Here is a 16,016-nt window from a genome sequence, read left to right as displayed (position 1 = left end):
CAATGCACCGCAAAGAGGTGCGTGGAGCTGCTCATTTGCGATGCACATCTCTTATCAACTACCCTCTTTCGTCCCCTCTTGGTTGCTCTCGTAAGGTGTTATCAGCGCCACACTAGAGTAACATACATATAGGCCCTCGTTTTTTGTTTTACCTTCGTTATTTGGGCTGCCCATACAGTAGCAGTAGTCGTAGTAAAGCAAGCGTGAAGGTTCTTCTTCCTGTTGGGCCTCTTCTTCTTCCCTTTTCAACATTCTTTTGTTGACTGCAATCGATCTTCCACCGCAATACACCACGCATTTTGACAGAAGGGCAATATATATCTATTCATTACACTATAAACACCCTTAGCACCGCTTCTGCTTCGTTTTTCCTTTCTGCCTTACTCGTTGAGTTGACTTACTGCGTTGGCTTTTTTATTTAAATTCGTGTACGTGAGTACTTGCATTGGTCGCGGCGCCTCTTCTCTTTTATCATTTTTTTGTTGTTGGTGCATACACCCAGCTCTTATCCTTGTAGATCGTCAACTCGCTCTTTCTTTCATCATGCTTCGCCGGCTCTGCGCTGCTGCGGGGCCGCAGATGAGTGCGCGCGCCAAGGTGGCGATAGCTGCTCGGTCGCTCACCTACACCCCTCGGACACGTGATGTGCAATTTTTGTATGAGGAGGTGTTCCACATGTATGATCACTACGGAAAACTAGCCGGCAAGGACGGCGCCTCCCGTGAAAACACGGTCACAAAGGAGCTGATGGACGCCTTGCTTGAGGAGAGCTCGAAGCTGTCCACGCAGACCCTCTTCCCTCTGTACGAGCCTTCTGACACGGAGGGGTGCAAGCTGGCCAACGGGGTCGTGACCACACCGAAGGGCTTCAAGGAGGCGTACAAGGCCTACGCCGAGGGCGGGTGGGTGGGCATCAACGACCCGGAGAAGTACGGAGGACAGGGTCTGCCCGTATCTGTTGGGTTTACCACACGCGAGATTATGTCGACCGCAAATTGGAGCTTCGGCATGTATCCGAATCTCTCGCAGGGCGCGTGCCAGACGCTACTCAAATGGGCAAGCGATGAGCTCAAGGAGGTGTACCTGCCAAAGCTCGTGTCCGGTGAGTGGAGCGGCACGATGTGCCTGACAGAGCCGCAGTGTGGCACCGACCTTGGGCAGGTGAAGACGAAGGCGGAGCCGCTGGGGGATGGTAAATCCTACCACATCACCGGCACGAAGATCTTCATCTCTGCCGGCGACCACGATCTGGTGGACAACATCGCACACGTCGTGCTCGCCCGCCTGCCAAACTCAAAGCCCTCCACAAAGGGTCTGTCGCTCTTCCTCGTTCCGCGACACGTCGTGAAGCCGGATGGCACGCTGGAGGCGAAAAAGAACGTCGAGTGCATCGGAGTGGAGAAGAAGATGGGCATTAAGGGCAGCGCGACGAGCCAGCTCAGCTTCGACAATTCTGTGGGCTACCTGATCGGCAGTGAGAGCGAGGGCATGAAGGAGATGTTCACCTACATGAACGCGGCTCGCATGGGCTGCGGGATGCAGGGCGTGAGCCACGCAGAGTTGGCCTTCCAGAACAGCCTGCGCTACGCCCGCGAGCGGCGATCGATGCGGGCGCTGAGTGGCACCAAGGAACCCGAGAAGCCGGCGGACACGATCATCTGCCACGCGAACGTGCGTTCGAACATACTCTTCTCCAAGGCGGTGGCGGAGGGCGGCCGTGCGTTGATCGTGGACGTGTCCCGCATGCTGGATCTACACTTCGCCGCGCCTACCCCGGAGGCGGCAGCGAAGCTAGACAACGAAATCGGCTTCTACACGCCAATTGCAAAGGGGTGTTTGACGGAGTGGGGTTTCGAGGCGGCCAGCCGATCGCTGCAAGTCTGGGGCGGTCACGGCTACATCAACGGCAACGGCATGGAACAGATTCTGCGTGATTCTCGCATCGGTACCCTTTATGAAGGGACGACGGGAGTGCAGGCGATGGACTTTATTGGCCGCAAGGTGCTCAGCTCCAAAGGCGGCAACCAGGCTAAGAGGTTCGGACAGCGCGTCAACAAACTCGCGCGGGCGCACCTGTTTTCCTCCGGCCCGCTCGGCAGCTACGGCCGCCATCTGTGGCTCATGCAGAAGCAGTGGCGCATCGCGACAATGAAGATAGGCTTTATGGCGCAGAAGAACCACGACGCAGTGGCAGCGGCCTCGGAGGACTTTCTGATGTACTCGGGCTATCTCACACTCGGGTACTACTGGCTGCGCATGGCTGAGGCGGCGCAGAAGAAAGTCGCTGCCGGACAGGACCCTGACGGCTTCTACCAGGCGAAGCTGGACACCTGCGAGTACGTCTTTACGCGTGTGTTGCCGCGGGCCGACGCCCATTATAAGATGATGCAGGAGCCGCCGGCGCTGTGCGCCTACAAGCAAGAGAACTGGGACATCCAATAGACTGTTGTAGGTGGTACGCACGGACACTAGCCGTCACGACGACGATGGGCAATGACACAACACTCGTTGATGTGTGTGTGTGTGTGTGTGTGTGCAAGAGAGCAGAACGCTTTTTTTTTCTTTGAATCTGTTTTGCCTCCCCGGTAGTCTCCGACTTGCTACCTATATCGGTCGTTCCTTTCTCCTCTCTCTCTTTCATTCGCCCCCCTCCTTTCCATGCGATCGGTGCTCGTCTACTGCGTAGCTTTCAATTATATACGGAACTCCGTGGACGCTGCATATGACATATAGGAAAATGCCAACGTTCTTTTGTCTATTGTTGTTGTTTCACTTCTTTTATTGATCACTATGCCCAAAGCATCGTTGACGGTCATGATGGTCAATTTGAGGTCTTTTCAGCGATGCGCCTTCGCTCCTCATCAGCTTTTTGCTTTTTTTTTTGTTGTTTCTTTTTGTTCTTCTTTTCGCGGTCGAACACGTTTTTTTGTTTGAAATCACTTCTTCCAGTTATACTAGTAGCAGAGTTGTTTCTTCACACAAAACGAAGAGCATGCCTAGCGAACATTTTCACGTTTCCACTCCGGGTGTAATAAGTACTGGTTGTCGTCTCTGCCCATCTGCTGTTTCTGTAAATCACGGGCATCGCCAAGGTTCCAGATTCCTCTGTGTGTCAACGTCAACGGTGCACAACTATTTCTGTCTCTTTTGTTTTTGCAGAACGGCAAGTACTGAATTGGAGAACGGCTGCTGCGAATGTGCCAACTGTTTCTTTCTTTCATTTATATGCTCCAAGTATTCATTGCATGCACGAGGTACCTGTCCTACTACTACGAAGAATACGTACAATTGCGGTGTGTATATGTGTGTGTGTAGTGTGTGTGTTTACGGCCTTTTGGGTTGGAAGGTTTAACAAGTTGTGGAGGAGTTCAGTGTTCAATTGCATCCGGTTTTCAGTCTCTGTTCTCTTCTACTGAACACAAAAAACAACAACTCAGAATTCTATCAGTGCTAAGAGGAAACCGTTTTCAAACGTCCGTCGCTGAGGCGCAGCGGTGTCAATTTTTGCTGACGACACACAAACAAGAAAGGTAAGCAGCGTCTCTCTTTGCCTTCCTTACATTTCGACTTTTTCTCTCCCTTCTGGCTTCTTGCTTTTGTTGTTTCTTCTGTTTGTTCTACTACTGGCAGTGGTCCTTACTGACCGGCGGCTTCTCGTTTTCTCTCTTCGACCACCATCTTCGCCGCACGCAGACAGCAAAGAACTGCTCTACGCTCCCGCGACTATTCCATCACAAAGGCGCCTCGTCACGCGGAGGCCTTCACGTTCTATTCGTTTTACGTTTTCTGAGCCACACACACACACACACACACAAATAAAGAAAGGAAACTCTCTTTGGTTTGATTTATTCCCTTCGAATCCTCGCTAGTCAGCAATGGACGCCCGTGCAAGTATGCGGGCGATGCTGGAAAATGCGCGGCAGTCTATTCGTAACCGCGCCACCAACGTCACTGGCGCCCCAGCGAGGACCAACGTGGCGACCATCGTGTCATCGTTATCGTCGCACCCGCACAAGCCCGCGGAGAGCCGAGCTGCGGACGGCGCCGAAAATCTTCACTTCACAAAGGACGTAACAGGCGGTGCCGAGGGTGCCGCCGAGGCGAACGCCCTCAACGCCAAAGACAATCGCATGCAGTTTGTGCAGCACTATTATCGCCTCCTCCTCGCCTTCATCGAGGACAAGTCAAAGTACGAACTGGAGCTGCCGAACTTGTCTGCCCTCGACCGCATGGTGGTGCACGCCCTGGCGGAGAAGTGCAATCTCTCGCACGAATCAGCCGGTGCACGCGCGGACCGTGTCATGCACTTGAAGAAGGATATTCTCTTCTTCCAGCACCCCGAGGCCGCGCAGCAGGTAAATCTGGACGAGATCATTGAGAAGGTGTCGTGGAAGGAAAGCAAGTACCAAATCCGGTACGTCCGCTCCGCCAACCCGGCGCAGGTGGCCGTCGGTGACATCGGCAGCTACGCCGACGAGGACGCGCTGCAAAAGATTGAGCGCTTTCGCCGTGCCACCGACGAGTATCGGCACGCTACTGACATGGGCTACACCCAGCAGGAGCTGCTGCTGGCCGAAGCCGGAGAGCAAGCGGAGGACGGCGAGGAGAACTACGCGGCGCCAACGAACGTGGAGGAGATTTTGAGTCGGCCCGATCCATCGGTGCTGACAATCACGGCGGGGGCTTCAGGAAGCGCACCGACCTCCGCGTTGACATCGACGTCGCCCCCAACTGCGAGTACGGCGGCGCGTGCCATGAAGGCGGCAGCAGCGACGCCGTCCTCTTTAGCCAAGACGGCTAAGCCGGTAACGACGACGGTGTTTGACGAGGTGTGCCGCGCCTGCGGATCACGCGTGCGACTGGATGGCCCACCGCAGGGCTGGAAGTGCAGTCACTACTGTGCCCACTGCACCCGGCAAACCATTTGGAGTCTGGAGGAGGTGAAGATACAGGAGACGAGATCGGCCGCGCAGGACACGAGCTCCCTTAAACGCGGGCGAGACGCAGCCGACGCAGCACACGCCGACGGCAAGAAGACGAAGCGGCCGCACGGTGAGGCGGCGGTAGAGCAAATCGATCGAGAGGAAGATGCCGATGAGGCTGACGGGAAGGCGCAGGCTTCTGCCGATGGTGAAACCGCCAGCGACGAGGAAGCAGAGGAGGGGGACGACCTCACGGTTGAGGATGTCATGGAGGTGGCGGCCACCAACGACTTCAACGCAAAGGACATGAACTGGCTGCGTGAGTTTGCCTCCCGCGCGAACGCACATTTGAGTCGTCAGATAGCGTTTTGCATCGACTTCAGCGACGCGGCGGACATGCCTATATTTGCCCGCTACCGCAAAGGAACGCCAGCGGTGGAGGAGGAAGGGGAGGGGGAGACGAACGTCTGGTACGTTGTTCTTCGTGAGGTGCGTGACCTCTCCTTGTCTGTGTCCGATCTGCTACGCGAGGTACTCAACGAGGTCTTTGCCAACCCGTCTGTCCCGAGGTCGGTCGACGCTCCGGTTGTGGAGGAGATCCAAACGGAGGATGCAGAGCAGCGTGCGATGGAGCATCTTGGTGTAGCGTTTCCGAATCTCTCTGTTTACGGAACCGAGTGTGTGGCGGTGTGTCAGCTGCGTCCTGTCGTGCGGGGTGCTTCTGTCCCTCGGATGCAAATCAAGCCGGCGGCTCTCCGAGCACTGCGTCAGCGCTACGGGGAGCGACACGTCTTCGCTTCTCCGTTGCTGGAAGAGGCCGTGGCGCACGCGACGGACAGCGTTTCTGCCTAATAACTACATGCACACCTCGCTCGTTTTTTTTTCTTTTGCTATTCTTTTCAGTATTTCAAACATTAGAGCCATGTTGATGAGATACAATTGCAGCAGAGCTGTATAACACACACGTCTAAATCGTAAAGGTGCTGTTTCTCTGCTCTCAATTAACGGTGGATCGGAGAGAATATATATCTATGTCTCGCGGAGCTAGTGTCAAGCGCTCTCGAGGCCTCATCTTGAAAATTGTCATGGACATTCTTTTTTGCCGTCGTGTGCCGCTTTCCGTTGTGGCTTTCCTGGTTCATTTGACGGATGTTTTCCACACGTGCGCACGCGCTCCGAAGCGTTCCTTTTAGTTTCGGGTTTCTGCTTCTGCGGGTCTTTATTGCGTGTCGTACGGATGCACCTCCTCAGCTCCTCCTCCATCACATTCTCTTCCTCCGTCTTCGCTCGTGACTGCGTCTTTCAATTTACTTCTGCGTTTATCCTGCTCGTGACCGAGTATCATTGGCATTATCCTTCTTTTTACATCTCGAATAGACAGCCAACAAAGCAGTCGCCTTCACTCTGAAGGGACAGGCAACAGAGGAAGCGGACTTCCCACAGATACCACAACACACCACATCGTAATACGCGACCATCATCTTTTTTTTTTCCTTTTCTCTGCTCGCAGATAGTGTTATTGACATCACTTTTTTTTTTCAAGGTGAGAGACATGTAGCGGTGCGCGCGTGTAAGTTTACCAGCAGGACAAGTTATTTTGGCTCGCGATGCTTTCAAAGCTGCGCCTGTGCAGACGAGCCTTCGACCTGACGAATGCGAAGCGAAACGTTGGTGTCGCGTGCCGTTGTATGAAAAGGAGAACGACACGAGGGTGTTTGCTGATGGCGACCCAAGTCCGTCGCTTCCAGGCTTTCACTGAAGAGACTGGGAAAATGTATTACAGCACCACCAGCCAGTCTCGGTTTTCAAAATGTGTCGACGGGGAAGAGGAACGTCAGTACACCGCCACCTTCGCCACAGCCGCGGCAGCAGTTTCTTCGGCTTCGACGTTTCCTCCATCTCAAGCGCCCCTCTCACCGTACGACGTTGCCTCTGGGACTTCACAAGACTCCACAGCCAGGCAGCCAGAACTCGCGATGAAAGACTCGACAGCGCCGGGATCATCGTCAGCTCGCGATCAGCAGGAAGGAGCCGGTTCTTCAGCGGAGGGGAGTAACTCAGAGCTGGCCACCCTCTTCGAGTCTTTGCTGGACTCTGCGCAAGCGCCTTCAAGTGTACAGCAAGCGCATGCGTGCATCAACAACGCGGGCAAGGCTACGACCGCATCTAAACTTGCTGCCGAGCGTGTTTCTGAGTCCGCACTGCCGACTCCGACTCCGACTCCGCTGGAGCTGCTGCCGCCTCGACCAACACAAGCACCACGCGTATCTCTGTTCTCGCGTTTCCGCACCGACTTCGGCACAACGGACGAGGGGCCTTTTGATGCTTCGTTGCCGGCCGAGACTACACAGCCTCCCGGGGTGTATTCGGCGTTGTTCCGTGAGTCCTTCGTGAACCCGTTCAACGGACGCCTTATCCGCACAAACTCCTCCTCAGCGACGCGACTCTTTCGACTGGGCTTTTACCGCAGTCGAACCAACCCGCTGCACCTAGAGTGGAGTCCTACGGAGTACGTCACGGCGTTGCAGAAAGTGTTGGCGGAACAGCAGAAACGCTTTGAGAATCGAAAGAAGAGACTCCAGCGTCAGCAGCGACGAGAGCAGCGAGCCGCCCGCGCTTCCGCGTCATTGCTGAAAACGACAAAGGGCGAGACGGAAGCTCTGGTGTCAAATGCCCATCCTACCAGTGAGACAAGCGCTTCGGTTGACGTCCCAATGACGGACGCGCAAAATGCGAAGCAATCGAACAAGGTGGAAAGTACGGTGTCGTGTGAGCCCTTGCTCCCTGCGGAGGCGGTTGCAGAGGCACGCGCCCAGCTGCTTCGTCCCTTGCGCCGCCTCGGGGCCGATCATTGGATGAGCACCGTCGCGAACATCATGGAGCGGCAAGACGTCTTCACCTTTCTGAACAAGGAGATGGAGCGGCTGTACGCGAACCTGTGCACCGCCTTGGTGCCACCGAAGCTCGACACCCCGGTGGATGCCGCGGTGGCGGACATCGAGCTCACGCGAGATCAGAAGCACGTCATGCAACTGGCGCTGAGCGGGTTCAACATCTTCGTCGGCGGGAGCGCCGGGACGGGCAAGACGGTGCTGCTGAAGAGCATCTTTCGCGAGCTCACTCGTCTTGGCCTCCGCGTTGCCATGACGGCCACCACCGGCGTTGCGGCTGTCCAGCTGGGCGGCTGCACCTTCCACCACGCCTTCAACGCGCCGGTGGACGCGACGCCGCAGCGGTGGGACGCCAGCGCTCTCCGCGCGGTGGACGTCGTCATCATCGACGAGGTGTCGCTGCTGGACGCGAGCATGTTTGATGCCTTCGACATGGAAGCCCGGCTGGCTCGCATGCGCCACGTCCCGTTTGGTGGTCTTCAGGTGATTATTTGCGGTGACTTTCTGCAGCTCTCACGCGAGGACACGATGCCGGCGTACGAGAGTGCGGCCTTCAAGTACCTGGTTGCCGTGCGTCTCGTGACCCCGATGCGCCACAGCGCGGGTGCCCCGCTGCTGAAGCTGTTGGATGAGCTGCGCCGTGGCGAGTTCAACACGGAGCAATTCCAAGCGTTGGACCGGCCTATCCCGGCCAGCACGACCCAAATCACCTACATCTTCCCCCGCCGTCGGGAGGCGCAGCAGCTGAACGAGGCGAAGCTTGGAGAGCTAGAGTCGCGCGAGATGACCTTCACTCCTCAGCGCGGACCGCTGCAGCTGTGGGGCACGTTTACTCCGTCTGCTTTGATTGAGGTGGCGCGCGATGCAAATGGCATGCAGAAGCCTTTGCCGCGCCGGGAGCAGGTGCTGGATGCGATCCACACTGAGGCGCAGCGCATTCTCGGCAACGAGGGCGGCGGCACGGGTCCTCTGCCCCGTGTTGCGGACCATGAACTGGTTCTCATGCTTGTGCGATCGGAAGGCACAACTTCGAACACGCGGTTCATTCTGCGACTGCGCTGCCGTGATTCAAATGAAACAGCAACGGCGCCCACAGCGACGACCGGTGCTGGGGCGCCGGACATGCACGAAGAGTTCTCGAACCCTCTGACAGCAGCGGCGCTCAGGGCGTTCACCCCCATGGTGAAGCCCAGCAAGGTGAATAGCATGCTCCCGCGGGCGCCGCACCGAGCGCAACGCGTCCTATCGCCCTTCTCCGAGTCGGCGTGGGAGCAAATTGCGGCTGCCGTCGCGACGCGGCTCGGTGGCCGCCTCATCACCATGCTGTCCCCCGAGCCACCTTCCATGGTGCCACTGAGTGTGTCGATGACGCTGGCGGACATGACCAGCCCCGACATCGCCCACTCCCTCTCGCCTCTGCGGCTAAAGCTGGGCTGCCGCGTGATGGTGAACCGCAACCTCTCTCGCACCGTGTCCAACGGCAGCGTCGGCATCGTCGAGGCTTTTGCCCCACCCGATGCGGCGCTCTTCCCATGCAGCACCGACCGCGTGCGGTCCAACGCCTTCAAGCGTCTTGCAGAGGGCAAGCTGTTCGAGCAGCTTCCGGTTGTGCGGCTGCTCAGTGGCGAAGTGGTACAGGTGCCGCCCGTCTCGCTGCTTGTCGGCGGTACCGCGCAGAGCTACTACTACGGGCACGATGTCCTCACAATACCTCTGCAGTTGGGCTACGCGTTCACCGTGCACAAGGTTCAGGGTCTGACGTTGCAAGGCACCGTAGTGCTCGACTGCGAAAAGTTCTTCGACTGCCCACACCTCATTTACGTTGCGTGCTCGCGTGTCCGCCAACTAGACCAGCTCATTGTGCGGCACGTTGAGCCTCGCATGATCATCGTGCGGCGCAGCGCGCTGGAGTTTTCGGACCACTTGCAGGAGGCCTTCGCTTTGAACACGCATACCCTTCCACCGACGTGCGTGCGAGGCACATGGACTCAACAGACTGCACAGCGCATTTTGGCCATCTCAGAATAGATTGGGCTGCTATGTTGTTCGCCTCTAAAAAGGCCTTTGCAGAGGCGTGTAGGCTATATATATGTTCATCTCTTTTCATCTTTATTTTTCACAACTGCTCATGTTTACTGCTTCTGTTTTGTCCTGTACTCCTCTTTGCTCTGCTCTGCTGCGCTTGGCTCCCCATTCGCCGTGCCAGCCGTAAACCGTTTCCCCCCCCCCCCCTCCCCCCTCCCCTCCCTAAAAAAAACGCCAATATAACCACGATGACGACGTAAACATGTCTCTGTGCCGGGTTGGCGCCTTCACAACCGCGGCTTCTGTGGGAGCGAGTGCGTTTGGCGCACGACGCTGTGCGAAAGAACTTGCTCATGTGGCTGCTTAAAGACGCACGCGCAGGACCAAACAACACTTTGCCCTCGTAGCGGTAATGAATGGGTGCTCTTACTCCACTGTGCTCCGCCTTTCACATCATCTGCTTCTTGGTTGTTGTTTTATTTGGCCACGATTACCGATCTCGCGTGGGTATCTGTGATGTTACCTTTGGCAGCAGCGTCGCCTTCTATTGGCGCGGAAAGAGGACAGGCCAACTGTCAGACGGGGGACATCTGCACACGACATTTGTAGATCTTCACATATACAAAACATTAACTTTGTGCTGAGTATTTCTTGTACGACTACCACCTATTTTACGGTTGTTTTTCCCTTCCTTGCTTTTTGATAGAGTTAGAACTTGATACCTTATTCTTCGTTCTCTTTCTTCCCCTTCCCGTTTGCGTAGCCATTTTTGCGTTAGCGCAAATCGGAGCCCTTTTTTTACCTGCTAGACGATCAAAAGTGCCTCAGCATTTTCGATCTACTTACGAGGTCACGCAGTACTTACTACGCCGCCGCCTCCTTTCTCATACTGTCATTTATCGACTTATATACAAGCACGAGTTTACGTAATGACAACTGCTGGCCTCTCCCGCGCCTACGCTGTGCTACGTCAGCTCGACGTCTTGCGCACGGACGACGTCCTTCACCCGCTTCCTTTTCCCTCATCACCCCTTCGCAGAAAACGCCCGGGAAACGTGGCGCAAAGTCCACCGGACCGATCGCCGCTCTGCGTAGACGGAGGCGTACGAAACGGGCCGCATTCTGTGGGATCAGATGGAGTGGTGCACTCGCCGCCTTTACGCGGCGCCAGTCCTCTGCAAACCAATCCTTCTGACTTGTCCTCGTCAAGTCACTTGAAAGGTGACTTTGTGAACGAGAAGCGCCGTGTTCACACAACACTTCCGTTGACTGCAACGAGAGAAGCGTATTTGATGCCGCCACCGCCTTCCTACAGTGACACCATGTCGGAGTGTCCTTTGGACAGCACCACAACCACCGCCACCAGCGTTGCTTCTCGCGCCACGCAATCAGAGGCGCACGTAGCAGGGCACGCGTACGCCACACACCCCTACGTGACGGCGGGTAAGCATTCCTCCTTGCCTCCTCCTCCTCACTTCCCACCTCCCAAATCACAGACGGACGCGAGAAGATCCCCTGTTGCATTGGATGGTCTGGCACCATCGTCTCGTACGGTGCTTACCGAAGACGATAGAGGACAGGGCATCAACGATGCTCGCAGCCCGTACACCGGACACGTGTACATGCACCACAGCCCGAAGTCGTCGTCACCGCGCTGCATGCGAGTGCCGTCCCCTGTTGTCCTGCCTGCGCTCTCCACCAGTGAAGCGGACCACATTCTGGCCCACGCCTCAGCGACGCTAGAGGACTACTTTGATAAGGATGACATGCCGTCTGTGCTGGCCAGCGTGGCGGCTGCAGCGCGCGAGACGGACCCACACCGACACCCGTTCTCAAGGCCGAAGGGAGTAGGGCAGTCCAGCGTCTCCGACTTTGCGACGGCGCCGCGAGAGGTACGCTCGGCCACCTTCACGGACAGCGCCGCCCCTCTCTCCTCCCTCACCACTTCACCCCCTTCGCGAGGGGCAGACAACGGCTTTTATGCCACCACAAATAGCGCACGACAAGGACGTTTGCAGTCGATTCGCCGCTCGGTGGTGGACGGAAGGAATGACGGAAATGACGACTGGTATGAAAGTCCACGATCGGAAGCGCGTGGCAGCCACGTTAACGACGTGCGGCCGATCACCATCACGCCAAGCGTGGAGCGGATCTTGGAAGCGGTGCAATTGAGTTCGCACCACAGCGGAAGTGGAAGGAGAGAAGACGACGCGGGTGTGTCTCTTATTGCATCGAAGCAAAACGCCACTGGTCCTTCGAAAACTAACAAGAGGGAGGACGTGTACGACACCTCCACATTGGCAGATCGTGCGTGTAGCAACGGCCTGGACGAGCGTTTCTCACCGATCGAGTTGCACGACTCACCCAACTCGCTCACGCATGAGCAGCAGCACTTTTCTCCGAGCTTGTCCTCCTTCTACACGGCGACTGGTCGCAGCCGGGAAGATGGAGACAAGCGACGCGACCACGCCGCGCAGATTACCGCAGTCCCTTCGTTGTCGCTGACGGACCAGCACCGGTATCCGATACTGGCACCCACGCACGCCGCTGCACCCAGTGAAGATCATGCTCGCGACTTCAGCAGCCAAGACGAAAAGGAAGAAGACTACGACCAGAGGACGGGGACACGGAGTGCGACACGTTCCGCCGCGCGCGATCGACCGCCAACTCCTTTGACGGAAGAAGCGACGGTCGACGAAGACGATCCGCCCCACCTAAACAATAGTAACGGCGGCGATGATGGGCAAATGGTGGGAGGCAGGGAAGACAGTAGTACACCCGACGATAACAAAGAACAGAGGGTGGACAACGACACGGAAGCCCTGCAGGCTGTTAACTGCGAAGACACGCCGCAAAGCCAACAGCAGTCGGTCGAAGTTGTCACCAACGACGCAGTGGATGAGCAGCCGTCCTGTTTCCCATACGAGTTCACGGATGCGCTTCCCTTCTTGGACTATTTGGCGCGCGTCAACGGAGCCACCGCACCCGTGCTGCTGAAGGAGCTGGTGGCAATGGGCGATGCGTGGGCGGCGACGAGGAAGCGTAGAGAACAGCCCACCAATAAGGCGAAGGCGGAAGACTCCACTGGGCCGGTGGTACAACGTGACGAGGACGAGGTGATTGATTACCTTGCTGTGAGCCTTCTGTTGAACCAAACTACCGCTCTGCAACACATCGTCGTGCCGCTGCTGCGCGCTCAGCTCAAAAGTGCTCTACGCGTTCTACGTGATATGGAAAACGAGGGCGGGAACGACGGCACACCAGATCGGGGACCGTACACCCACTATCACCTAGACGGTAGCGCAGAGGAAGGGAGGGATGAGGAGGAGCACGAGAACGGTGGCGGAAGACGACTTACGAAATCCCCAGCATCCGCTGCACGGGCCGCTAACCTCAACTGTGCGCTCTGCGCCGTGATTGGGCTGGGCGGTGCCGCCTCCACTCTGCTGCCCCTTCTGTTGCAGCTGCTCCTTCAGCTCCCCCCGCCGACAGCCACCTCCCTGTGCGACGTGCGTCTTGTAGGGCTGGCGATTCGCACGAGCGGTGCGGCGGAAGGTCTGCGTGCGCTGACGCGTATCGTTGAGGAGCGGGCGGAGGCCTCGCACGTCCTGACGGCAGCCGCGTACGCCCTTAGCACCTACGCCTATGAGCTAACCGGGCACACCTCCGCGGTGTGCGTGCCCGCCGGCACGTTGCAGCGTGCTCGTGAAGACGCGCTTTACCGTCTGGTGCCGGACCCGCAGCTAGCCTTGTCTTCGCGGTCGCTTATCACATCTGTTGCAGAGGTAGAGAAGGAGCTTCGGCCTTTGTGGAACGCATCCGCTACGTTGTGTTCACCATCCTCCCCGACGGCGCCACCGACGGGGATGTCCCTAATGCGCATTCAATCGCCGCCGCCCTATCACCCAACGCACATCGTCATCGACGCCGAGGCGGCGCGACAGTCGCTGCAGATGTTCATTGCCTCGGACAAGTTTCGTGGTCGACGCGACCACCCTTATGTGATGCTGCTGCTGGATGACGCACTCAACTCGTCCCTTCTGTGTCCGGTGATCGCGGAGTCCTCCGACGAACGAACTTTCAAGCCTATCTGGGACCGCATGCGACGTGACCTTCACTGCCTCCTCTGTAACCACCGCGCAGCTGGTGAGAGCAGGCAAGCGAATGTGACGACGAGCGGCTTTCAGCGTCCTCTTCTCCTCTACTCCATTCGAGATTTTTTTGCGGACGAAAAGGACATGCTCTTTGCGGTGGAGGCCGCCCTGGTCCACGCCCTCGTCTCCCGTTCCGCACTGCGCTTTCAAGAACAGGCGCTCCTCTCCCTCGCCGCGTTACCGCCGGAAGCGCGTATGCACGTGGTGCAGCCTGTCACCGACTTCTTTTTGAAAGTGGCTCGCCGGTACCAGCTGCGGCACGCCACCACTATGCGTCGAGCGCGTGCCACTGCACAGATCAATAGCGGCGGTCACACGCGGCGCTACGACGACTACGGTGGCGTTGAAGGCGCGGCAGAGGAGGCCGTGGTAGTAGCAGCAGCCATCGCGGCGGGCACGGTCTGCGTGAACCCTCTCACGCCGGCGTCGTGCACCCTTAGCTGCATCGCGGCTTTGGTGCCGGTGCTCACAGAGCTGCTGCAGACCTCGCAATGGCGAGTGCGGCACGCGGCGTGCGTCGGACTTGCCCGAATGGGGCCGCACACGGCAGACCCGTCGTCCATCGTGGATCTGTTTCTCTCTCTGCTCTCGCCGGCCGGTGCTTCCTCCTTTCTGGCGAACTCGACGGCGAGTGAGAGCTACCTGCCGGCTCTCCAGCCAGCTACAATTGCGTGGTGTCTGGTGCAGCAGCAGCAAGGCGGCGTCCGTGCTCTACTGCGTGTGCTGCAGGACACACAGGAGACGCCACCGGTGCACGACTGGTGCGCCTTCCAGTTAGCGGCCGTGGATGTGTACGAGGCGTGCCGGGAGGTCGACAAGGCCGACACACCCGAGGCTGACGCTCTGCTGGACGAGATGGTCCAGGTGCTGGGCAAACTCATCGCCATGCAAGGAGCGTTGGAGGAAGATACGGTGGTGCTGTGTGTGCGTGCGCTCGCCGAGGTGGTGCACCGCACTGCTGCCGGTGCGGTGCGGATTGCGTTCGGCTTCGTCTCGAGCGCCATCGACCCACATGTCGATGTCTCTCCTCCACCCTCTCTATCGGCTCTTCCTCTCCAAGCGGCACAGCTGGAGCAGGAGGCGGCGACTTACTACGAGAGCGAACCCCTCAACTCGTGCTTCACGGTGCTTACTTCTGTTATGGAGGCTGCCCTGTTGCCCACAAATGTGTTGAAGGCGTTATGCCTGTACCTGTGCAAGTACGGCGGTGCACATGGTGAGTTGTACGTGTGCGAGATGCTGCTGGAAAGTACGTCGGTGGCGGCACGCTCGGCCGCTGCCTTCGGTCTGCGCGCCTGTGGAGCGAAGGTCATCCGCAGTGTGGTGCTCGGCATGAACGACGCTAGCTTTGAGGTGCGGAGGGAGGCGCTGGACACGATGGACGTCCTTGGGGCACAAAACGTGCTCGCGGTGCTGCATCATCGTCCTGCCGAGCATCGCCACCAGGTCCTCGCGGCGCTGCGAGACTGCCTGCTGCGGGACGCAGGACGATCGGTGGCGCGGAAGGCGGCCGACACAGTGTACCACGCGTTGGCCGGGGAGGAGCAAGACGCCACGGAACTTCTGCTAGCGTAACATAAAGGAAGCGTTTCTTTCGTTTGTTTGTTTTCCCGCGCGCAGTCCCGCTGACAGTATTTTCATCTGGCTCAAGGTAAAAGTCGCCAGACTGCGTTTTCTTCGGGAAACCCAGCGAAGCTCAAGGCGTGTATCATCTACACACGCGTGTGTATCAACATTAAAAGAAAAAAGAGAAGTGAGAAGTGAAATGGCAACGACGGCAATCGTGTAAGAAGCGCGGTATCTTCGAGGACCTTGCTCATGTAGGCTAGCTTCTCCTTTCCACAGTATTTCAACCAATAAGTTTTTTTTTTAATCCCCGAAAAGGTTTCCATGCGCACCAGCATGTATGTCGTTTGTTTCATTATTATTTTTTTGGTTGGTGTTCATAGCGTCTCTCTGACCGTTTCCCTCTCTCTCGCTCTCTCGCTTCACCTCTCCGTTGTTGCTGTGATATATCGCTCTGG

At 57.4% G+C, this 16,016-nt stretch overlaps 4 protein-coding genes across 6 annotated transcripts; all 4 read left to right on the top strand.

The window, feature by feature from the left end:
• Positions 1 to 94: 94 nt before the first annotated feature.
• On the top strand, positions 95 to 2,442 carry ABB37_01530 (putative mitochondrial acyl-CoA dehydrogenase; the record flags this gene model as incomplete). 3 transcript variants are annotated; one of them, XM_015798072.1, is made up of 1 exon in its annotated part: positions 95 to 2,442. In XM_015798072.1, exon 1 carries the CDS (start codon positions 544 to 546, stop codon positions 2,440 to 2,442), a length of 1,899 nt encoding a protein of 632 aa, XP_015663592.1. In that variant the 5' UTR covers positions 95 to 543. The 3 variants fall into 3 exon arrangements, with proteins under 3 accessions (XP_015663592.1, XP_015663591.1, XP_015663590.1); XM_015798071.1 differs by having other exon boundaries at positions 105 to 2,442; XM_015798070.1 differs by having other exon boundaries at positions 116 to 2,442.
• Positions 2,443 to 3,629: 1,187 nt separating this feature from the next.
• ABB37_01529 (hypothetical protein) lies at positions 3,630 to 5,774 on the top strand (the record flags this gene model as incomplete). Its single annotated transcript, XM_015798069.1, has 1 exon — positions 3,630 to 5,774. Exon 1 carries the CDS (start codon positions 3,876 to 3,878, stop codon positions 5,772 to 5,774), a length of 1,899 nt encoding a protein of 632 aa, XP_015663589.1. The 5' UTR covers positions 3,630 to 3,875.
• Positions 5,775 to 6,298: 524 nt separating this feature from the next.
• Positions 6,299 to 9,841, top strand: ABB37_01528 (putative DNA repair and recombination helicase protein PIF3; the record flags this gene model as incomplete). Its single annotated transcript, XM_015798068.1, has 1 exon — positions 6,299 to 9,841. Exon 1 carries the CDS (start codon positions 6,899 to 6,901, stop codon positions 9,839 to 9,841), a length of 2,943 nt encoding a protein of 980 aa, XP_015663588.1. The 5' UTR covers positions 6,299 to 6,898.
• A 556-nt stretch (positions 9,842 to 10,397) lies between these two features.
• Positions 10,398 to 15,567, top strand: ABB37_01527 (hypothetical protein; the record flags this gene model as incomplete). Its single annotated transcript, XM_015798067.1, has 1 exon — positions 10,398 to 15,567. The coding sequence occupies exon 1, from the start codon at positions 11,461 to 11,463 to the stop codon at positions 15,565 to 15,567; it is 4,107 nt and encodes a 1,368-aa protein (XP_015663587.1). The 5' UTR covers positions 10,398 to 11,460.
• Positions 15,568 to 16,016: the final 449 nt, after the last annotated feature.

This window comes from Leptomonas pyrrhocoris (assembly GCF_001293395.1).
Source record: "Leptomonas pyrrhocoris isolate H10 chromosome Unknown, whole genome shotgun sequence".
NCBI lineage: Eukaryota > Euglenozoa > Kinetoplastea > Trypanosomatida > Trypanosomatidae > Leptomonas > Leptomonas pyrrhocoris.
The sequence above is the reverse complement of the archived record's forward strand: the minus strand, read 5'-3'. Positions and strand labels throughout refer to the sequence as shown.